A 25249-nucleotide genomic window follows, 5' to 3' on the forward strand; every position below is an offset into this window, starting at 1 on the left:
TTATTGTTGTAATAATTATTTATTGTTGTTGTATTTCTTGAGATGATTTGAAGTATTGTTTATGTTTATTATTATTCATTGATGTTGAATAAGAGTTGAAAAACAACAGAGCGGTAAAAAAGGGTAGGTGGGTGATGGGTTGTTCAAAATAGGCAAAACAAAGAGACAAGAAATTGGTGTAATCTCCAACCAACGTAATAAGATATGCACTTTTTAAAGGTGCCCTGCCACATGTATTTCATTACTTTGTGGTAATGTCTGAAGTTCTACATGGACTCTGTAACATCTTTTGTGGAAAAAAAAAATGCCTTGGTTCAAGCCAGAGCGGTAGATAAAACAGAGTGGCGACACTCCCATAGACTTCCATAGGAAAAAATGGCAGCGCTTTTTCCAGGCTATTTCCTCGTTATGGGGCTTTTGGAACTGTTTACAGCCAATCTCTTGGTCAGTAGTCAATGAATTAATTGATTACACCTTTCAGCATCAGAAGTACATCCCACCCTCCTGCGATTCAGCCATTCAGCACAGGTTTTTTTGGAACTTTTGATCGTGGCGGCAACATCAAAGAGTGTCGCAACTCTCTCTATCTATGGCTCTGGTTCAAGCTATTCTAGTGTGGTATAGCCTGCCAGGAAGACTCCGTTCGATTTGAGCCAGCTCTAATTAATATTCAATGAGAACTGGGAAGGCAGCTCTCGTAGTGCAGTCAGGAAGGCCATAAGCAACATAGGTGGGCTAGTCCAGAATCTTCAGCCAGGTGACATCGATGTTTAGGTCTGCCTGTCAGACAGTCAAAAGGCTAGGCTTGCGATAGGCTTGCGACAAGCTGCATTGAAAAAAGTGCTTACACATGTCTGTTGTGTTCAACGATCAGACAGAACAAAACATTACATACAAATATTTTTTTTTTGACAAAAAGTCAAAACATAAACAAGAAGCTAGACGGAGCGGCCCGTATCCTATCCCACCTGCTAGAGAACATAAACATATTGGGGCTACAAAGCTTCCCTGCTTGGCCCCTAATTAAAGGAGAGACATACAGTAACATACTCTATGTGATCATAACATTTGTTCAGATGGTGGCAAACATACTGTACTTTTACAGTTTGCTATTCATTTTCTCCAAAGGGATTTTAGGAGAAACACATCAGAATTCAGTAAGAGTGGATTTAGTTTTGTTTTTCATATTTCTTGTCAGTCATATTCTTATACAAGACAATTGACTTTGTCACCAATGTCATGAATGGTCTCTACAGGTAATGTGAGCATGCAGGTTTTAATTCCAACTATTAGCCGCGGCTTATACATTGCATTTGCAACATTTCCTCAGCTATGAGGTTAACACATGGGGATAGTTAATATGGTTTTGTTTCTTTTAACTTGCATACCTGTAAAACACTGTCCTGTGAGTTATACACAATGCAGTTAATACACAGGAAATTACTGTAAATCTGTATTGCTGAAAATCATTGCTGTCGACATGTTAGAAAAGACAATAAGAGTTCCATAGGTATGCAACTTAAAGAAAACCCTTCTGTATAAAGGTTCCCCACCATTTAACTTCATTATGCCACTCCATTTAGCCACTATGTTCATGGAGCACTGGAAAAGACGGCAGATGAGACTCAACTATATCTGGGGCCTCACAGGCTCTGAAGAGGAAGAACATAGTGACACAGTAAGTAAACAATTTAACAGTTTAACATTTAAATGGTTTGGAATTCCTTGTGCTATTCGTTGAGGACTTCAACGATTGACCGATGACAACCAAGGATAATATAAGGTAGAGCTTGTTATCCACTGCACAACATAGCCTGTCTGCAGCCAAGCAACGTTTAATCAGTATACCACAATAGGGCGCAGGTTACAACACATTTGTAATCAGGACCCATACAGGCCCTCACAGTACAACACATACAGTAGTACATGGTAGTGTGCCATGTGCCAGTAGCCGACATCAACAGCAAAGCAATCTTCGTCAGAATTTCACAGGGGTTTTCAAACTCAGCAATAATCAACTATTTTAGTTTTAGTTTCATTCACAGTTTTGTCAATGATTCATTAATGAAGAATGACTTTTTGTCTTGCTCAAGTTCACTCCTACATTTGAATAATTGCAAGGACATTCAAATATATTATTTAGTGTTTATTTGTCATGCAAAGTTACACCGACTACAGGAGAAATACTGCCAGCAGAGACAACCATTATACAGTACGTGGCATTCATCAACCTGAGCAAGGCCTTTGACTTGCTCAGCAGGAAAGGCCTCTTCACCCTGCTGTAGAAGATTTAATGTCCCTTCAAGTTCCTTTCACGAAGACATTCAAGGCATCATCCAATACTACAGGTCATCTTTGGACCCCTTTCCAATCAGGAGGAGTGAAACAAAGCTGTGTGCTTGCCCCACACTCTTTGGTATCTTCTCCCTGCTGCTGTCCTACTGTATGTCTTCAGCCAGTCTGAGGATGGCATATTCAGTCACATCAGAAGTATAGCAGCCTTTTCACCCTGAACCACCTCCAAGCAAACACAAAGGTGTATGTGGAAGGTTCTGATAAGGGAGATGCTCTTTGCAGATGATGTAGCTCTGACAGCACACTCGATTGATCAACTATTTTGCACACATATGCAGAGAATTAGGCTTAACTATCAGCCTGAAAAAGATAGAGATACTGGGCCAGGATGTAAGAAACAGCCCAAGCATCAGGGAGGCCTTCACTTACCCGCTCACTATCTCCAACATCCTTTCCTAGGACCGCTGCCACTATGGCTCGCTTTTCTTTATTTTGAGTAATTTTGTTTTTCTTTCCTTTCTTTACTGGATTGAGCTATCTCTTTCGGTAATAAAACTACCAGCAACATTGATGTGTGGCAATAAACAATCTCTTTATATCAAACTAACTATCAGAGAGGGTTAGGTACAACCACATGCTGACCACCAACACCAAGATGCAAGTGTACTAAGCCTGTGTGTTAAACACTGCTCCACGGCAGTGAAGCATGGATACTTAACACCCACCAAGTGCACAGAGTCAAGGCACATGGCAAGACCATCCTAAACAGGAACATCCTGAAACAGGCAGACATCCCAAGTATACTAATGCTCACATGGATTTTCTTGTTCTGCCATGGGAGTCTATGGCAGTACCATATTATCTAAAGTTGTGAAATTTGGTACATGTTATGTGTATTTTGGTATGTGGGGGATAGACATTTGTGGGATAGTCCCTTGATTCTTTTCACCCGGTTTCATGTCTAACTTTGCACCTTGAGCCTAGCCTATAGCGCTAGCAAAGGGTCAAACATGTATTTGTCAGGGTAATTTTTTAACAGTATGCCCAATTTTGATATCATTATATCAATTTCCTCCGTATTGGATTTTCTGCAATATTAGAGTAAAAACATGAAAACATAGAGTAAAAACCTAAATATAGCTTTCAGAGGTCCCATCTGGACCAGTTTAAGCTGAGATGAAAGGACCAAGTCCCACATGTTTTCTCATATCTCTCATGCCACCTCACAATGACAACAACTTCATCAGCAATTCAGCAGGATGAAGACTGCACTATTTTCTTTACTAAAGTGAATGGATAAATAGGAGTCATGTTACTGCCATGTTCTTGGCGTGGTGCTGTTTTGAGTTGCCACTTTGAAATTCATTTGAAAGTGGATTTACTTCTCAAATGCTGCAAGTCTTATTCAGTTACAGTACTTTGGATAAAGGTGTCTGATAAATACCGGACCTTTGCCTCTAAATGTATATTTTATATCAAACCAGTTTTTTCTTTACTTCTTAGGACCATCTAAGACCTGACTATGAGTTCCGAGTTATGCAGAAAACCCTTCGAAAAGAATCTCACAGCTCAAAGGTAAGCTTCTTGTCCTGGAAATGTGGATCTTATAGAAGAGAGAGACCTACAGTAGAAAGAGTTAAATGATTTTCCCCCCAGATACCACTGGCTAGGTGGTCAGTGTAGTACTCAGAACACTGTTCTTTTTCAATTCAGAAAACTTTTTCTGGTAAGAACTTCATGTGTAAAAAGCATCGGTGCAGACATACACATACTGTAGGCTACACACATGCAATTAAAATATGAGCTTGACATGCCTCTCCTTGTTCTGAAGAATAGTGTCATTTGCTCGTGATACAGTCGATTGTGGTGCTGTCATCAGCAAACTTAATGACTATGTTTAAGGTGTGATGACTATGTTGCCAGACATTCATGTGTACAACGATTATAACAGGTGCTTAACACACATCCTTCAAATATTATTGGGGTAAATATTGTCTGTTTTCAGACGTAGGTTAATGAAAGATTAGTTTGATTTATTATTTTATTCTTACCGTGGAGTGGAAATAAAAGATATGGTCAGGGAGATTTGAGATACTACAGCAAATGTACACTGCAGAGATTATGATAGTTTTCAGGTTTATTGAGAGTAAACCAGATGTTTGTTCAGAATCTCAGTTTCTCCATTCCTGTATGCCTATTTTCTGTTGATTAAATACGATTTCTAATAAATCTTAATATTGCTTCTTTTTTATTTCAGAATAAGAAGGTTAAACTAACCTGCAAAGACAGAATGCCAGCATACATGACCATCCTCATCATGATGTGCTTTATGGTAGAGCTTTTGGAGGCTTACTTTTTCAAATTTACTAACTGATAACTAATTATATATCAAATTATATATCAAATCAATATTTTATGCATGGTTTCAATGAAACAGAAGATGTTTACTTTCCTAACTGTCGTTTATTGCACAGATTATTGTGACTTTTGCCATTGTTTTTGGGGTTGTGCTCTACCGGATCTCCATTAAAACAGCCTTGCACATGAGTTCCACACCTACCTTCCGCTCAAATGTCCGTGCGACTGTTAAGTCAACGGCTGCTGTCATCAACCTCATTATCATAATAATCATGGATGAGGTCTATGGGGCCCTGGCTCGCTGGCTGACTACCCTTGGTAAGTTTTGTTTTGTTTGTTTTACAGCTTTTGGTAGAGTAAGCAAGATTTATAACCAGAGGACTATTTCACAAAACCTCAATAGCGGATTAAGATGGGAGTTTTTTGTTCCTGGCTAAATTTAGCCTGGACTTGATTTCTCAAAGCAAAGGCACATACAGTGATGGTTAAAATCTGATGAATTTGTGTCACATACCTTTTGAACAAGAAGCCCTCAAAGGCTATGATGTCTTCACATACTGAATTTATAGCCATTTTCAGAGCTTTGCAGAGAGGAAATGACATAAGATGCATCTCATCTTATTGGATTTTTTAACTCAACAGGGTGTGAAATACCAAAAGAGCAAATAATGTTGCAAGTTAAACAAAAGGATTGTTCACCACGATGCTTGAAATGAAATTTCAAAGGGCTGTAGTTTTGCAATGGTTAGTTATACAGATATAAGATTTAAGATTTATGCATAGTTTTGGTCTACAAAGCCCTGTGATTTTTTTTAGATTTTTTCAGAGAGGGTCACCTGCCAAACTTTGCTGAAATTGGGTTATTTCACACGGAAGTTTGTCTCCACATGTTACATAGCTTTGCTTTATGTTTGGTTTTTCCAGAGGTCCCGAAGACCGACAAGAGCTTTGAGCAAAGACTCATCTTCAAGACATTTGTCTTAAAGATTGTCAATGCCTTCACACCTATAGTCTACCTTGCTTTTTTCAGAGGAAGGTAAGAACCTTGCGCATTTGATTTTACATACGTGTTGTGAATACTAACTAATAGTAAGACTGCACCAGCCACATAATGCTAACGTTTTTGTGCCCATTTCGGGCGTATTTGATTCTCAACGTGCATGTAAAAACATGGCGAGGTATCAACAGGAGGAAAAACTGCCTGTCATGGGAGCTGAGAATGGCTATTTGCATTTTTCTGTGTCATGCATATGCATTTATAGGAGGTTCAGGTGAAAGTAGGAGTATCACGCAAACACAGGTTATTAGAAGTGCTAATAGTGATTGATTGAGTATTCTGCCATATGTATGAAAACAGCTGTGGGCATGCAATTAGAGAGGGCAGGTACAGGCAACACTGCTAACGTAATGGAGTGACAGCTTAGTAAATTCCACGCAATATGGCAAAGCAGCGTTAATTTTCAGTGCATTAGAAAACTCTGTATTAGCACTTTCTTTAGATCTGGCCCATAGTATCATGGAAACATGCACAAAATGTGTAAATATATGTTTTGTGATTACAACTGGGGTGAGCACGTCTCATCTACAGTGATGGGTATAGCACCTGTGGAACACAGTTGTTACTTGACAAAGAGTTTTCAAGCAATGAAGCAAACATTTTGCAATGATCAGTAGACCTGATCAGTAGATTTGAATGGTCAAATCCTGTGGCGAGTACATTTAATACCTGGCAACTTTGCTAGTTTGTGGCCAACCCATTATCATTATCCCGCCAGGCTTTTACATTGATCCACTCCAGCCACTTTTGCAGGTTTTTGCATTACTATGTTTTAATGACTTTATAGAGGTCTTAGGAATGTGCAATTCTGACTATGTATGTCCTGTTTTTCAGCACAAAGCAATATGAATAAAGTATTGTCATTTTGCTACAGTATATACACAAACATGATCAAATAACACCAAAATGTGTATTTCTTTATTTTAAAATATTGTAAATGATTGGCAAAAAACCCAAATACTTAGATTAAACTTTTTTTATTGAAATCATACACACAAGTATTCTTAAATAAATACCATTTACATTTTTACTACAGCTATATCATAGTTAGAGATAATTCCTCCTCAGTCATGTCAACACTACTTCGGTTTACTTACATGACTGTTTATTCAGGCAGTCACTTCCAAAAGTTTAGCGTTCGCCGCCATCTTGAATTTAGTCATGTGACTGATTCGTGACTAGTTCACGTAATAGCTTTAGGCGCGTTCAAGATGGCTGCGCAGCATAAAAACTGCGCAGCACAAGATGCACATGGTTAAAAATCTGTCCACAATGGTCTAGATGGGTGTGTTTTCGACTCGGCAGTCGGTATCACATGGCCTCAACTTATCGCGGGAGCAAGGCGTGGCCAGGCAGCTGCTTCGCAGCGGAGCAGCAGCTTTAGAGGTACTGCGGAGCGCTGCGGAGCCTAGACCCTGCCTTCATGACGTCAGGTCTTTGCCCTAATTGGCTTTTACATCCCTGACGTATGAGCAGGTATTTAGATGCCTCCTCATATCCACAAGGGTCCGTGCGGGTCTGTGCCTCGTGATTTGTCACATGGTCAAGTCTAGACTACGGGAAGTAGAGAGTGTGCAACTTCATAGCAGCGTTTGTATCCCCTCCCCTGCTGCCACCAGCTCTCGCTGCTGCAAGAGGTCATTTGGAGTTGAACTTGAACACGCCTATTAGTTCCGCTCCGGCTTGTCACGTGACTAAATTCAAGATGGCGGCGAACGCTAAACTTTCGGAAGTGACTGCCTTGTTTTGATGGTCAAGGTTTACAATGATGCCATATAACATCATTAAAAGATCAAGTGAATAGTAAATAGGGAATTCAGTGACACTGTGAGAAGGATGACAATGAAATTAATTTGTACTCGGGAAGATGCAGAATACAATTTCAAGAAGATTTCATAACCTTCAATTCGTAATCACTCCCTGGAGCCAGAATAGGCTATTTTAGGGTTCCCAAAGGGTGGGTGGCATTTATATTGTTTGATAGGCCTACTTCTACAGCCTTTTTTCTTAAAGAAAGATTCTGGCTAGTTGCTTCTTGGAGTTCTTGGAGTTTTCCAAGATTTTACGTACCCCTCAACTGAGATGTTGTATGGGACTGGCATGAAGTCCACAGCTTAAGATCCCAGACAAGACAGAAGAAGGGAAAGAGGTCAAAAACAATTGTGTATGGGAAAAAAGGAGATAAATACTTGGCACACTAAAGCTTGTTGTATATCAAACTAAATGTATAGTCTTACACTCGAGTTGTTGGAAGCCCTGATGTTGGCAGGCAGCTGCTCTCCTCTCCTTCCAGTACTACCACTGCTGAATCTTTTAGTAGTACATAGTACCTTTTCAACTTTTGCATGCCATAGTGGAGTGGAAGACATACAGCAAATTACAATGTGATGACGTGAACACCATTAATTTAACTTATTGAAGTGTTTTGTGGTTGTTGGTATAAACAGTGACATCATATTTGTCAGGTCATATGCATACATTTGAGATATTTATTTATTTATTTGAAAAGAAAACAGCCCACTTCTACTATCATCATTATTATAAATAAACATCACACATATAATATGTATACGGTACGTACATACTGTAAAACGTCTATAGAAAACAGCCTTGTCATAGTTGCGGTCTCACTGGCCGTTCGGAACCTAGCAACAAAGTATAAAGAATCATGAATGCTTCGTGCACATTTAGATTACATTTCACTGGAAATGTTCACATAATGTTAGTCTACCGGTTTTACATGTGCTGGGAATGCACCAGCTGCACCATACTTTCTGGAATTCAAAGTGATAAACAAATTATTGCAATATCAATGTGGACATGTGTTGGCGTTATACATTATGTGCATTGTAATATTTTTCTTCTCTTTACAGGCTTGTTGGGCGACCTGGAAAATATCTCTATGTTGTAGGAAACTACCGCATGGAGGAGGTAACTAGTTACGGTCATTTCTTTGAAGTGAAAATGTAGAAAAAAAACTCTGCTGAAGGCAAACTATGAAAGTCTTCCTGTTTTCTTCCTCCACCTGTGTATACTCTCCTGTGTGTCATCTCTTTGGGGAAGATGCATGGTTGTTAAAGAGCACAGCCTAAGTCTGCAGAAAGTCCAAAGTTAGTTTTACATCGAATATAGATGAACACGTTAAATGCATATCACAGGCCAGGTGTAGCCAAATTCTTTAAAAAGAGTCGACTTGGATGAATGAAAATCTATAGAACAATATGCATGAGAAATAAGCTTTAATTAAACATTTCAAGTTATTGTTTTTAAATTTTGTTGATGTAATGTGTTAACATTACAGACAGACGCGCATACTTTAATGCTTCCCATAGTAAATCAAACTAGATTCACGCCCACTTGTCTCATCTCTCACACATCACATTTTATTGTCGTGCAATCTCACTAATGCTGCAGCAAAGCTTGTGGTTAAGCACTGACATGTTGCACCCATCAGCTAAGCTACATTTGAAAAGAATAGTATACAAAACTGATTCAAATAGTTCTTTCCATGTTAAATTAGATCTACATTTACATCTATTCATTCAACTGATGCTTTCATCCGAAGTAACTTCCAAATAAGAACCTTCAAGCTACATTAGGAGCCTTTAAATCAGTTACCTCATCAACATTTATTATCTCTGTCTTCATATCTCCACAGTCAATTTTGATTCATTAGGCACCTTATTTGATGAAAATATAAACAGGGCTCTTACTGTATGGGAGGAATGAATGTATTTGCCATGGCAATAAATTAATGAAATGTAATGTTCTTTTATTAACATAACATGTGAATTGTCTGTTTGATTTCAGTGTGCCCATGCTGGCTGTCTGATGGAATTATGCATCCAGTTATGCATCACAATGCTGGGCAAACAGCTAATTCAGAACAACCTGTTTGAGATTGGCATTCCGTAAGCCACACACACACACACACACACACACACACACACACACACGCAATGTGTGTATATATATATATATATATATATATATATATATATATATATATATAGGTATTATAAAGCATGCATCAAAAAGCAGTCCTTTTCTCAAACACAGTTTTTTTTAATTATAGTAAACTGAAGAAGATGATGCGGCGACGGAAGACCAAATTGGCCACAGAGAAGGAGGAGGAGCTCAAGAAGACTCTGCGACGGCATGAGAAAGACCACTTCCTGGGGCCCTTTGTTGGCCTCAACCCAGAGTATATGGAAATGAGTGAGTACCTACCCGCACACAGTTTACCATACACCTCTGAAGTTCACCTATAAAAAAACCCTGCCATCTTTGAGATCCGGTATCTTGCGATTTTTCCTATGGGAAAATAGCCGTTTTTTTATTTTTTTTAATTATCACATCTGTTAAATTCTCAAGGGGACGAAGAAGTCTGAAATGCTGACGTTTGCTCAACACACTGTTGTCCTCTGCCTTCAAGTGGCTCCTGTGATCTTCGGTATGTGAAGACGGCAAACTTTTGCTACCCCAGAGTTAACTTGTTGCAATGCAACTTGCCATAGGTAGTTATCTTCAATAATTACCCGGATCTCTTTAAATGGGCAAAGATGGCAGCTTTGGTCCTTTTTTGTAGGTGAACTGTAGGTCTATTGTGTCATAACTTGATGCAAAGTTAGGCTGACTGCATCTGTGCTTTGTTTGGCAATGGCAACTATTCCACTAGAAGAAATACATACATGATTATATATGAATATAATTTGGCTTAGTTGAAAATAGTACAGTGGGCGGTTTGATTCAGTTTTTACATGTTTCTTTCAACAGTTATCCAGTTTGCCATTGTGACGGTTTTTGTGGCCTCTTTTCCTTTGGCTCCACTTTTTGCTCTATTGAACAATGTCATTGAAATTCGACTGGATGCCAAAAAGTTTGTCATGGAGTTGAGGAGACCGCTTGCAGCTAGGGCAAAGGATATTGGTGAGTTGGATTCAAGGCAGGCAGTCCTTTCTCTTCACTCTTCATCTGTTTTATGGTTGTTTCATTGCTTTAAAGCAAAATGTTGATGTGATCCAGAAAATTGGTGTACACATTTTTGTTTGTTTTTTTGTTTTTAGGTATCTGGTACAACTTTCTGAGGGGACTCAGCAAAGTGGCAGTTATTGTGAACGTGAGCATTTCATTGGATCTTATGGTCTTGTTTTTTGATAGCTTTACATTATGCAAATTGGGTTCCAGTGATGTCCCATTAAAAGTCATTCAGAATAGTACTGATTCTTACTTTCTTTTCTTTTCTTTTCTTCAGGCATTTGTTATCTCCTTCACATCTGACTTTATTCCACGGCTTGTTTATCAACACATGTATAGTCCTGATGGTACCCTGCATGGATTTGTCAATCACACCTTAGCCTTCTTCAATGTCTCTCAATTCCAACCTGGGACTGAACCCTTGGAACCTTTGCATTTAGGTTACAAGGTGGAGTTTTGCAGGTACATAACAGATTTTACCTTGTATTAAGCTAAATAGATGAACATTAAGATATAAGTTGTGTGTATTCATATGTTTAAATTGTAATAATATGTTTATATACAGTATCTAATTGTCCTCAGATTGCTCCGTCAAATGAGTCTATATACCTGTTGCTATTGCTGTTGCTTACTTGATTTGCATTGAGACATCAAGACATTACTTGATTAAAGGGATAGTTTGGAGTAATTTCAGCCTGGGGTCCTTTGCACCATGACCTCGAGCCAAACACCCCCTCAGAAGCTTTTTTTTAGCGTTATCAGCCGATTGGCTTAGTGCAAGCGCTAATGGAACTGGTAAATGACCCCACTAATAATAACCCAACACCAGGAGTTTATCTAAATAGCATGATGGCTTCTGCTCTCTGCTACCGCTACCGCCGCGTAACTAGCCGCTTTCACACTGCACAGCACAGCAGACGAAGTCGGCAAATTGCCTGCTCCACCTAGCCGCAAATGTGCCGGCTTTCAGTGCAAAAGCGGCTAATGTCACTCACATGTACTGTACACACACATACACACACTGGGGGGATGTTAGGCCCAAGGTCATGGTGCAAACAGCCCTAGAGTGAAATGTCTCCAAACCATCCCTTTAGCGTCTTCCAGTTCAGTGTTAGGGGGATGGAATAATGCCAGGAGGAAAACTCAATAGAGAGATGTATTTTGTCTTATATCAGGTATAAGGACTACAGAGATCCTCCATGGTCAGACACACCATATGAGTTTTCTAGAGAATTTTGGGCCATACTGGCTGCCAGGTTTGCATTCGTCGTCATTTTTCAGGTGAGTAGCCTCATTTCACAACACAACTTCACAATTGCTTAGAAATAGCATTATTATATGATCAGACAAGTCAATAAGATATAACTTATCTGTTGCTCTCAGGTTGACTGCATGCTCTCTAGAATTGTACAGGGATTTTTTTCAGTTGATTTTCATGATTGATCAACAACCTAACAATCTAGAACACACCCAAAGCATGCCCAGACAAGGCAAAAAATCTTACTTTGCGGGCGATATACTAGTACACCAACAAGGGGGGCAAGGCCAATTTCATATAGGCTGTCCTTTCACTGTCAATAATACAATAATAAATTCCTACCACATATACTGTCCATTTACCTGTACTGGCTTGTGGGAAATGGCACAGCTGTAAGCATGTAATCCCACATAAATCTCCATATTAAAATCCTTTTGTGCAGAAACTCAGGACTGGTGGGAGAGACTAGGGGGTCTTCATCCATATCATATATCGTGCCATAGACACTGGAATCAGAACCATTGTGTGCTCTTTCTATATGATCATGGGGTCTAGTTATCTTGGAAAAAATAAGTAAAAACTATATTTTTTTTAGCAAGTGGACTGTTAGTTGCTTGGGGGGGGAGTGAGTGGCCTAGATTCTCATAGGGTCAAGGGATCTGTGATGAATTTGAATACATTGACCTAGATAAACAATCTCTGCATTAGTTAGGCTTTTACAGAATTCCCCCATTTGTAGACAAGAGGTGAAGGGAGCAAATTGCCTTGCGATGTGCTGTTTGGTAGTACAATTTTTTATTATTATTAATTTACCATTTATATCCAGATTTGTGAGGATACCAGGGTAGATTACTATGCAAACACCATATTCTGACATTCTGTTTTAGTTCAACTGAATTCATTTAATTTCAAAAGAATATAAAGGTAGTACGCATTATACACATATATACATAATATTATTGTAAAATGCAAACTAGGCTAAGCATAACACCTTCTATCAAGTTAAATTGTAAGTGTTGCACTCACTCCCATCTTGCACAATGCCGCCCCTCCTACACCACAAAGCCAGGTGTTGTCACACCCACAGCTCCATATTCAACAAGAAAAACAAAAACAGTGCTTGAGCGTTTTATTTTGTTTCCAAACTACTTCCGTTGCATTAAGATAACATATGGAATGTTAAAATGGAAACCTTGTGGGAAATACTATGGCACTGAAAATGGAATTCTCTTGAAACGGTCTGGCCCAGAGCCAGAGATATGGCTCTGGTCTGGCCCATGTGCACGGTAGACTGGAATGTCCTATGTTCTATACTCAAGGGCTAGAAGCTCCAGTTTACTTGCAACTCTCCCCTCATGCTTGGTCGTCCAGGTTAGTTATGCCTCAGTCAGCGTCAGTAGGAGTGGGAACCTATGGTTGAGTTGATATAGTGTGACCCCACTATCATTTTGAAGATTGCTTACAGTACATTTTCATGAGGATAACCTAATATCTAATTACAGAATGCTGTGACAATTATGAGTGACTTCATCGACTGGCTGATCCCTGATATTCCAAAGGACATCAGTCACCAGATCCACAGGGAGAAGGCACTCCTTGTGGATCTCTTCATGAAAGAGGAGCGAGGCAAGAAACACCTCCGGAATTCCCAATATCAGCAGAGCCCATCTCTGACACGTTCACGCCCCGAATCAGACACCCACAGAAACAATTAGCTTTTCCATGACAGAAAATATGGCAAATCAAAATGGTAAATGATGGCTGTTATGCTTAAGTCAGTTTATGAAAAAGATGCCTGTTTTCAAAAGTCTTAAATGCTTTGTGCACTATTTGTTGGGTAAACAAAACAAATCAGAAATGAGGACAGGGACCAAATGTTATTTTCATGACACTAGTTCTGCTAGACCATGGTGCTAACAGAATGAAGGCCAAATGTTACCCAGAGAGCACAAATATGGATTTAAATGTGTATATGTAATGTAAATGCATACACAATTGAAATGTAAGTGTAATGCACATCAGGGTTATTTTGTCATGTTTCAAGCCAGTTTTGGCTCCCATTTCTTATATTGCACAATTTTAAATGCAGGTAGTGTCCAAGCCACCAACCATACCAGAATCTGTGATGTGGAGTCAATAATAATAATATTTTTTTAAAATGCCCTGTTAAACTTTCCCAAAGTTGTTTCTTGTCCTATATCCCACTGTTATTGGCAATTTCTGCCACTTTTTACCTAATGGTTTTCAATGGAATCTTTATAAGTACACATTTAGGGTGTCCGTGACTAGATTTGAAAAAGGTTGTGCATTTATATTAAAGAGAGAGTGTATGATTGTAGATGGTAGAACATTAGATAGGTAGATACATGTAATATATTCTCCACACCATATATATTATTATCTACACACCAATAGGACATTAACTAGACAATATAAAAGATCAATTATCTTAGTGTTTGACTGGTCATCATCTAAACTACTCTTCGATTTCATTGTCTTCTAATGATAAAACCTTAGCAATATCATCACTCTCAAGTCACGTTCTTTCCTGTTTTCAAGACAGACTTTGAGGCAGTAAACACATTTTACTCATATTTTCTAAATATGTTAACCTCAAAATAAGTCAATAATGCTCTGGTCTTGATGGCATATTCTTATGACTATATGTAGGTTTGCACACCGTGTTTCACTTCTTCCTAGAATTAAAATCAAGTCAGCCAAAAATGGCATAGATGATCTTCAGACCAAGTTATTTGTTGGTCTTGTAATTTGTGAAAGTGGTAAGCTAAATTCATCAGTCAAAAGCAAAGCTGCCATACACAAATTTAGTTAATATCTAGTCCAATCAGTGGACATGAAACTTGCTACACAAAGGGCATGCTACAGTATAATCACATCAAGTTTCCAATGCTACCAGTAACATTGATGTCAACACTGAGGGCGACCAAATCTGTGATTGGGTCTGGGGGACCCCCAAACTGAATTTCAATCCATCTCCCACCATGCAAAAATATTAGTAGAAATCATTAGTTAAGTCAGTCGATTTTGCAGTAAATTGTTAGCTCCATCGAGATTGAATGGGATTTAGCTACCTAGCGGTGGTTTTGCTAACAAAGTTGCTAGTTGTCTGTTGCCCTCATTAGTTGCCCTGTGTGATAGACAACATTGCCCAAAAAAATGTATCATCAGCGTAACAGTTAGCCATCACGTTTTAATTATGGAGGGACACCGAATTAAAGGAACACTTCACCGTTTTTTCATATTAAACGTTATTCCCTTAATTAAGATTTCAACGCATTGTTATTAATCAATCAGACTGCAATTAATGTGTCATCCATTCATCTTTGTTGCGTGCTTCCCTGTGCAGCTGCATTCAATTGTTTGGCGGGACTTAGTGAGACGATGACTTTGGCAAAGCAGGCAGGGAGGCAAGGAAGCAGATAGCGCGATGCAGAGAAGTGGACAGGTCACATCAGAGTCCTCTTGCCCCCTTAATTGGTTTGATAGAGATATTGACTCCCTAAATCTATTTTATAGATATATATTTGACAACATTATTTAGTTAGTTACATGAAATTAGCCCAAGGTAGCCTAATCATAGTTGTGTGTATTAAGTTCATAGGCTTTGTCAGTAATAACAATGAAAAGCTGACTGTGGTGGTAGTGTCTTCAGTAGCCCTAAAGACAACAACTGGAAATTGTGTAGTATCCAAGATCATTTTGAATTGTCTGTTCACACGGCAAGAGTAGCCTAGCAGCCATCCAAAGCTTTGAGGGGAAGAAGAGGCAGTGAAGGACAAGACGAGGCAGGTTTAGATTTTGAAAACTTGTTTTTAAAATGAGAGGTCCCACAATCTTGAGAGGGCTGGCTGTCTTTTTCTGTCAAATAGACCAGTGGATATCACTTGGTTGTCAATCATAGAATTGTACACAGTTCCATAAAGAGTCAAGATATATATCTTCTATATTATTTATGTCTGGGGTGTGGTTTTGATCTTGAAAAGAGTTTTTAAAAATACAGCTCAGCCCAGTACCCACCCAAAATATGGTTTGCACAACACCCCTTATTGCAACTACAGTATGCCCTCCTGGGGACGGCTGTGTAATTGTGGGAATGTCAATGATCACATTTCTATGGTAAGGTGGGGTGAAGTCTGTAAGATTCACTCGATCAATTTGCAATAATATTAGATTGATGCCGTTCATCTAATTTCTCTCAGCATCACCACTGATATTTAGTTAACTATACTCTATTTTGATTAACATATTTGTAGAGGGCAAGAGGCCTTTATTGCCGCCAACAGGTTTAGCCTTTATGGCCTTTATCACCTCAAGAAAGGCCAGAGTGGTCCAACATAATATGTATATGGAATATCAGCATATCTTGATTTATATCAGATCAATTTCCACGTATGGGCCAAGTCCAAAATTTAAGTACTGTGCTGACTGACTTGTCTCAGGTAAAAAATGTTCAAGCTCAAAAAGCAGTTCAACTGGTTATGAATGATACATAAAATCAGGTAACAAAACTGCCAAACAGGAACCATTGCCATAGTTATGTTTGATAGATTGTCAGAGATCTTGCTGTCAATCATGACTTTGAAGTGATACCACAGAGATGTAATAGTGTGCTTTTGCACCTGAATTAGCTGATTGCTTTATTTTTTATTTTATTTTTTTTTTAAAGAAAGGGGATTTTATATTTTGTTCCATTTGTCTTTATTTAATGTGGTCCAGTATAATAATAAAAAGAGATGTGGTATGCAATGAGAGGTCTTAAATGCATAAACAAGAAATACATTATGCTCAGGAATATTGGGAAATGTTTATGATGCCTTCAACAGGACTGGATTCAAGTCTCTGTGCTCTATTATGACAGTCTAACATGCATGGTCACTTGCAAAAAGCTTATTTAAATTTAGTAGGCTGCCCAGGCCACACTGGGAGTGTTTTCGTTATCAAATGGAGAACGAATGCCGCAACTATAGATGTTCATATGTTTCTTAATCAGTCACGGGTATGTTTTGGGCGTAACATCCTTTAAACCAATGAGAGTGACATCTGTCATTCCCTTTAACAACAATAAGCGCAACTTCAAACAGCACATCGGTATTTTGATGGTCATTGGCGCATTTGAAGGAATCTGCTTGCACTTGACCTTATGGAACAGCTATTCCACTAAACCATGCTTTACTAAAACCTAGCAGAGTATATAGCCTACAATACATGCATCTGCGCTTGTCTATTGTTGGCAATAGACTCATTGGCAAAGTGAAACTTTGCTGGCCTCATAATCCAGCAGAGAAGCAGAGTGTGTTATGCACCCGCCCATATCACTGTAGATAATGCACTCTTATAATAACATACAACTCGCCACTGATTTCTGAACAGGTTTTCCTTGTTCAGTAGCGCAGTGCATTTTAGGTTGTGTAAGATAGCGATTTTTAGACAATGCGCCAGACCCCTCCTTAGGCCTTTAATTGCCACACACCTTGGCGCGTTACTCAATAAAAAGAAGCGCACCGTGGAAAAACTTGAGTCTGCGATAGGAATAAGCTTTGTGTCTTGATGATTATAGACTTTCTGCTGCACTTTAGACTATCACAATAGAGCCCTCTATGTTGTACTTAATGCAGACAGAGCAAAAACTGTATCATAAATTTGCTTTAATGTACATAATAGTGCATTCAGTCCAACCAGTCCTTTAGCTATATTATTCTCCCTATAATTTGTGATGTTTATTATTCTCCCTATAATTTGTGATGTTTTTTAAAGTATTGCTTTTATGTGGTACTATATAGGTTTTGCGGCTTGGTTGCTTGGGGTTGTTTTTGTTCTCTTGTTCAGAACACAGGTTTGAGATCAAAATATTATGTTCAAAGCTATGACGTAATTAAAACATATTTCAAGTAAAAGGTACTACATATGAATTCAGGTGTGTTTGTCTCCCTTTTTGCATTACACTAATTTACACATGCAAATACTTTGCCATTTATAGAGGCTAGAATCAAAACCTGCACACTATTTACACATACAGCATTTACACATACTGTATATATTTTGCCATTTATTTACTCTTAAAGTTGCACATAAAAACCATGAGATGTCAGTGTACCTCAAGAAGGGAGTATTCTGTTCTAGTGAACAGTGAATTCCATTGGTGTGCCTTACCAATCTGCATTCAGTTACAGGATTCAACATACTATGAAATTCATATGCTGTTTCATTCCCATGCAGACAGTGAATTAGTTTTGTGTTGTTGAATGCTTAAATGCAAACCACAATTCTACTTGACCCCTCCCTTCACAGCCGTGCAGGATATTCTGTGTATCATTGGCCATCTGCCACACACCTTGAAGCTAGCAAAATTAGATTCCTTTATGTTCTTGTTAATAATTGTGGCAAGTCTACTACTTTTATTGTTTGCCTTTCATTTTGTTTTATGTTTATTGCTTATTTTAAACCTTTATGGCACTAAATTCACAAAGTAGATTAAAATTTATCTTCAATCTCAATTTATTTAATCTCTGCCATTAAAAAGCAATGCTCCATTAAGCCTGATTATACAGAGAAAAATAGAATGAGAGATGGGAATAGAGGTTGAGGGACAGAAAGGGGCAAAGCCTATGTTTTAGCAAATAGATAAGCAGTCATGCTATTTGTCATTCAGTTGGAGATTTGTTTTGCGATCGTACTAACATGACATATGAGTCATGAGATATGCTGAGAGCTGATTATGTGCCGTTCTACCTGCATATTTGTATTGTCTATTTAGATGCACATTGTGTACTGTATGGTCTTCTTAGCTTGAACGTGGGATCTTTGAAGATGATTGTTTGAAAAACAATCCCACTGAAAAGGCTGTTCTAAGACACATATTGACCTGAAGATCAAGTGTCAACTTAAGAGAGGAGAATATGGATAGCCAGACACCTGGACAGAGAAAGAGTGGATCCTTCAGACATGCCTCCATCAAACGCACCATATCTGGTTCTCAAAAGGTATGGTAAAACTACATTTCTCTTTACTGCTTCGTTAACAAACCCAATGTATAATACACAATGAAAACATTTGTATTCCTCCCTTATTCTCTTTTAAATTAAGTTCTGTAGACCGATGTATTATGTAAACTGCTGATTTAAATAGAACTATTTAATGGGAGCATGCAAGCTAATAATGAAGTCAACATAAAGATTCAGTTTATTCAGTTTGTAAAAGCAGGAGCAGGACATTCTTTCATACCAAATGTTCTTTCCCATTCTCTTCTCTCTACAAGGTGCTTGTCATGCTTCCAGAACCACTGTTTTTGTTTTCAGTTTAAGTACATTCTGACACATCATACTTATGTGTTTGTTCTGAATGACATCTGTAGGGGCAGATCAACATTAAGGTCGTAATTTGGGATCTTCCTGTTCACTAGTGGAGATTTTTTATTTCATGACATGATTGTATGATGATTTAAGGTGCCCGTTCAGCAGTAAATGTGTACTGTATTAAATTACAGCCTGTCTGGCAATATCTCCACAAATTCTCCAAGTTTAACTTTTGCCTTTAGCAGAGAGTACAAGCAAACGTGTAGACTTGTTATGCATGTGCAAGGATTTCATTAAGTTAAAGCATTTCATTTTACAATTTTATTTCATCCCAGAATTGTTTTGTGGTGTTGTTTTGTGGTGTGCAACGTTATTTTAATGTGTGACCATTGAATGTGTTAGTTTTGTTTGATGGACCACATTATAGCATAAACTAGAGGGGCACCCAGAGTGCAGACCAATTGCTGTTTCTGTCGACATTAGCCGAAGTTAAAGCTGTTGAGCTTTCCTGTGACTTGGAGCTGTTCCAAAATGTAATGGGTTGGTCTCTGCCCCATGCTACACTAAGTTAGGATAATGAAAACATGGCTGGTAGTTTTTGCATATACATGAACGCATGCAGACACATGAATGGCATGACAAAATTTAGTTCCCATCAATGTAATATACAACTAATTTAGTGAAATCCCATCAGTTTTTATCAGCTACAAGAGTATGTTAGTAAAACTAATAGAAGATGTCCCTCATGAGGACAAAAGTACCATCGCTGCAGCTACATGAAACATCGCTAACATGGAAGGCTGTGACTAACATAAGACTGATCAGACAATACATGAAGACATACATAGTACAGCTATGACAAACATACATGTAAGACTGAGCAAACATAATCACTGTAGTCTGCCTCATTATATACATGGTCCCTATGGTGGCAAGCCCCTGTTCCACAGACCTTAAAGTTGGGTACTCACCTCTCTTGCCATGTCTCAATTAACTCCCCCACTGCCTACACATAGTGGGGTAACTCCATTTCCCCAAGCCTTCCCCATTGCCTACGCACAGTGGCGTACTGCAATTGCACAGTCCATTTACGTCAGTTAGTCCTACAATCAAGTGTCAAAAATGTGCCAATAGTTGGAAACACATAAATGAATAAATAAACAGATGAATAATAACAAAACATAATTATCCAAGCATTCAAACATGCAGTAAAGGGTATGCTGGATAATTGACTATGGTTTTGTGATGTTTTCTTCCTTCCATTCTTTTTGTTCAGAAACGTTACTGAAGTTGGGAGAAAACTGTTGCTCTTGTGACTAATAGCGCTAAATTACCTCCTAGATGGTAATAACTTATATGAAGCGTGTACAATATGGGACAATATATCATGTAAAGTCTGCACACTCAATTTACAGGGTGAAGAGTTGAACAAAGTTGCTTGGTTGTGGACTTGTCACATTTGTAGTCCATGTACCTTCATGTCCAACCATTTTAATGTGAACTTAAATTTGCCGTTTCTGTCATTTGAAAGCTGCATATCCTTCTTTCATAAGCACTTTATACCATACTTTTACGCAATGCAGTTGTTTATTTAAGATTAATGAGCATATGTTTTAACCTTTGTTGTGGCGTCCATGTTTCCCACACAATCCAACAGAATGAACACATGAACGGACCATAACCCCTACTGGTTGATTTGTCCAATGATGAAACTGTTTGTATTTTGTTTTAAATAAAAAATGAATCCTGTTGTTTTAAGGAGTTCATGATGCCATGCATCCTAACAAGGTTCCCAGGGTGTGGAGGCAAAATAAATATGGGCCCTCATCAGGCAGGTTTGTCACAGTTCAAGAGGTTAAGTCCAAACAGCCAAAATTATTAGTAAAAGTAGAACAGCTGCAGTCAATCTTCTGCTCCATGTACAACAATCAGATGGTTTGCAAATGTGCATCTAATCTCGCTGCACACTCTCATAAAATGGCAAAATAAGCACAGTGGGATTTAAATAATCGGCTTTCCTTACCCATCAGCCTCTTATGGATTGTGTGAAAATAACAATGGATGGACCGTAGTGATGTCACCAAATCCCTGTGTCAGGACTAGGAGGGTATTTCCTAAAAGCAATTTCTGACTCATCTAAGATAACTGTTCCCATTAAACCTGTTAGCCACTGCAAAATACAAGTAATTTCAATGTGTATAAATTATGTACGTGTTACCATACTCTCCAACTTCCTGATTGATTGTGTTTGCAGAGCATGGTTATATAAAATATAACCATGGCATGCACAGAATTAAGGGAAGGGGGAGGGGAAAATCATGTGAAATGAAATGAAATAAATAACGAATGAATAAATAATAATAATAATAATAATAATAATAATATGTAATTAAACAAGTCCAAGTTGGTGTAGGAAGGTTTGATAACATATCTGAACTCATTTTCACGTTGCATTTACTGAAGATTATTTACAATGATGTACATTATGTAATTATACATAGCCATATTCTGCTCCTCATACTATTCATTCTGCACATACACTTCTTACTACTCTTACAATGTTACTGTTGCTGCACTACAATGGTTACCACACTGCACATGGCTGTACATATATCTGTCTATGGTTCACACCGACATATATTATTCTGCTATTAAAATGTTGCTACCTCATTGCACATACACTACAAGTCAAACGTTTGGACACATACATGCCCACTTAAAGTGTTTTTGTTGTTGTTGTTGTTGTTGTTGTTGTTACTACATTGTGTTCCATCATACTTTGTCTTCAGCATTGCTCTACAGAGTTCTTTATAATAGCCTATATACATGTTTCATATTTTATATTCTTCACCATTTATGACATACTTTAGCATACTTTTGGCATCATTAAAGACAACGCAATATTTCATGTTTTTTCCCCTTCACTTTGACCTTTTATCAAAGTAGAACTGTCACAGCCATGCCAGGTTCTACCTCAGCCACACCCACTCCTCAGTCATAACAGCCAGAATATAACTCAAAACTGTTGACCTGTACAATATTGGTGTGTCCAAACTCTTGACTGTTAGTGTATCTGTACATGTTGTTCATACATTGCACACATTACACAGCCATATCTATTCTGCTCTTAAAAGGTAACTGATACAGTGCACATATTTTATGTTTAATTTATATCACTCTAGATTACCTTCTGTAATTCAACACTGTACTGCTGTTTACTGCACTATATGTCTTGTCCTGTCTATTTACCACCTGTCTATACGTGTATCACATTGCACATTGCTTTTTTGCACCTCTTAAACGCAAACTGCATTTCGTTGTCTTTGTACTTGTACTCTGCAAGCAATCATTTTTTTTAATTAAAAGTTACATAGTTTTGGTCTTAGACCTTCATCATCGGGTAAATTCCTTTTACCTTTACTTACCTGATGAAGGTCTAAGACTGAAACATTTTAACTTCTAATAGACAAATTATTGCTCGCTGAATGGTCAGTGTGTGGGACTTTCTAATTTCCTGATCCGCCTCCTTTGGTCATATCCTACGCCCCTGCCTGACAAAAGAGGTGTGCAAAAAACCTTCCTACGTTACTTGTACAATGAAGTTTAATTTAATCTAATAACCAGGAAGTAGGGACAAAAGGCTAACTTGACCAGCTCGAAATGAATATGAAGAACATTGAGCAGTCATTCTAAAACACATAGTACCAGACTATAATCATGATAGGTTGAATCACGTTTGATGCTGTTGTGAAACTCAGCGCAACCCTTCAAGTTGACCACATTTCATTCAACCAATTGATACAAAAGTAGTCTCAACATTACTTGCCAACCATTTTGATTGAAGAAATACATTGTGCATAATACAATGATCATATGGTATTATGATTATGTATACATAAATCATTACAATCATTACATTGCAATGCATTTATTTTATGAAATCTTGCCAGGTATATGTAGTAATCCTACGCTGGCAGTGCATGAATTGAATTGAATGAATGAATGAATGAATGACTGAAAGGAAGAGCCCTGGTCCAGACAATACAAGTTTCTTTAATCACATCAGGTCCCTCATCCCTGGAAAGAGTCAGTGACTGTGTCATGTTAAATGATTAAACAGGAGATTTTAGAAACAACTCAGCCACAACTTGACCCCTACAGGGCAGGTATGGGCTCGAGGATGCTACAGACAGCCTGCTCAACACGGGTTTTAACCACCTGGAAGGGGCAAAGAAATGTATTATTTCTATTTCAATTTATTGTATTAGGTATTCTATTTTATACTAGGTTTTAATTGTATTCAATTTCACATTTTGGCTGACAGACTTTTAAAGAAACAATATAAAAAAAAAAACTGTTGATGTTTTTCATTTGACACCGATGCCAAAGACCATTGTTTGGTGCTTAAAATGTATAAATGAATGTCTCCCAGGTATGGTGCTATACAAATGCTAATGTCTGACCCTTTCATCTGTTCTCTCCTTTAGAGTCAAAGGGTCTGGGTTGAGAAGACATTTCAGAAGAGAGAGTGTGTTCACATTATTCCCAGCAAAGACCCCAATCGGTAAACAACATATGCAACATGTGCAGGGACATTAATATGTGTTTTGTGTGCATAGAGATGTAATATATAATGATTTGAGCTCAATGAGCATCAAACAGGCTAATAGGCTAATTGGAAAAACACCATGCCAATCTCTATGTATGGGGTGATGATGTGGAGTTATTTTAATTCCAAAGGCCAAGGGGACTTTATCAGGATGCATCCTGGATCCATGAAATAGCATTTAAAAACAGAAATGTATAAAACAATCTTCCTGCCTTTATGGGAATTTAACATAGGGGTCAAATACTATATTAATAATAATATGTTAAGGAGGAACATTGATTTATTTACGATACATTTTTCATTGACAAAGAAAATTAGTGTCCTTAAAGGTCGGATTTTTACTCATTTTTTTTAAATAAGGCATTTAGATCAATTTTCAAAAGATGATTTTATATTCCTCTTTTTAGTCAACTTTAGCATGGGTTCAAGTACGTATTCTCCCCACTGTATCTAATATGGGCCACTCTCAAACGTAGATGTAGTCCAGAAAATATACTGTATATATTTGCACCCATGAACTGAGATCAGAGGCTTAGGCTCCTGGGTTTACAATGCTGGTATCTAAGATAGTTTGTGTTCAATGAAATCTATAGTAAAACGTGAACACAATTAAAGTCATTAAAATGTGTGTGAGAAGAGAGAATGGCTGCAAAACATTTTTGTCTGAAAATCTGTTGCTCTTTCCTCAACCAGATGTTGCTGTGGTCGACTGTCCAATCAGCATGTTGGCCTCTTATCAGGTTCAACTGGTAAGAGTGAAGATGATACAGTGGAGGGGGAGAAGTGGTCCGTGACTAAACATACACAAGCTTCACCTACAGATGCGTATGGTGTAATCGAATTCCAAGGAGGAGGTCATAGCAGCAAAGCCATGGTTTGTGTGACAGCAGTGCCTGATGAGGTCAAGCATCAAGACCCCTTTCAAGAATTACATTTTCCCCATTTTCCATCTTTTCAATTCAAACTAGGTGTCACTTTTCCTCTGAACTGTCAGATGTGACCCACTGATCAGTGGAATCTAAATCATACAGTAAAAAAATCACTATTGTCAATGTTACATTTACCACCTACTCTCCAAAATACATCTGGTAATGCACTGAGACACATCATCAGTGATGTTGATCAGAGTCATCTGGCGTTTCGGGTCTCAAAATATCATACACCATCATCCAGGTGCTCGGGGCTGGTCAGACTTTTTGCTCAGAATTGTGTGTGAGCAGCACTCCACAGTTCACTTCCAGTCAGGGGCCGTTCTCCTTATTCATGCCGCAGCAGCCCAGAACCCAGTAAGCCTGGTTTTGGCTTACAATGGCCACTGGATGAATAAGGTGAATGGCTAGGACACCTAGCCTAACAAAGGCCTTTAATGGGGTCTGTGCTTC

The 25249-nt window shown here is 38.3% G+C and overlaps 2 protein-coding genes across 3 annotated transcripts in view; both read left to right on the forward strand.

Annotated features, from left to right (window-relative positions):
• Nucleotides 1-17875, forward strand: part of LOC134095540 (anoctamin-1-like) — a 60450-nt gene extending 42575 nt beyond the window's left edge. For both annotated transcript variants that reach the window (XM_062549143.1, XM_062549144.1), the window contains exons 14-26: nucleotides 1584-1678; nucleotides 3799-3870; nucleotides 4553-4627; nucleotides 4770-4971; nucleotides 5578-5689; nucleotides 8584-8641; nucleotides 9521-9621; nucleotides 9786-9928; nucleotides 10487-10639; nucleotides 10777-10829; nucleotides 10965-11149; nucleotides 11863-11968; nucleotides 13448-17875. In XM_062549143.1, the coding sequence (XP_062405127.1) occupies nucleotides 1584-1678; nucleotides 3799-3870; nucleotides 4553-4627; nucleotides 4770-4971; nucleotides 5578-5689; nucleotides 8584-8641; nucleotides 9521-9621; nucleotides 9786-9928; nucleotides 10487-10639; nucleotides 10777-10829; nucleotides 10965-11149; nucleotides 11863-11968; nucleotides 13448-13660 (1568 nt within the window). In that variant the 3' untranslated portion in view covers nucleotides 13661-17875. The remainder of the gene's footprint in view (nucleotides 1-1583; nucleotides 1679-3798; nucleotides 3871-4552; nucleotides 4628-4769; nucleotides 4972-5577; nucleotides 5690-8583; nucleotides 8642-9520; nucleotides 9622-9785; nucleotides 9929-10486; nucleotides 10640-10776; nucleotides 10830-10964; nucleotides 11150-11862; nucleotides 11969-13447) is intronic.
• A 987-nt stretch (nucleotides 17876-18862) lies between these two features.
• LOC134095330 (transient receptor potential cation channel subfamily M member 1-like) overlaps nucleotides 18863-25249 on the forward strand; it is a 41624-nt gene continuing 35237 nt past the window's right edge. The window contains exons 1-3 of the mRNA XM_062548781.1: nucleotides 18863-18946; nucleotides 23746-23822; nucleotides 24561-24741. Of these exons, the coding sequence (XP_062404765.1) occupies nucleotides 18863-18946; nucleotides 23746-23822; nucleotides 24561-24741 (342 nt within the window). The remainder of the gene's footprint in view (nucleotides 18947-23745; nucleotides 23823-24560; nucleotides 24742-25249) is intronic.

Source organism: Sardina pilchardus, chromosome 11 (genome assembly GCF_963854185.1).
Source record: "Sardina pilchardus chromosome 11, fSarPil1.1, whole genome shotgun sequence".
Classification (NCBI taxonomy): domain Eukaryota; kingdom Metazoa; phylum Chordata; class Actinopteri; order Clupeiformes; family Clupeidae; genus Sardina; species Sardina pilchardus.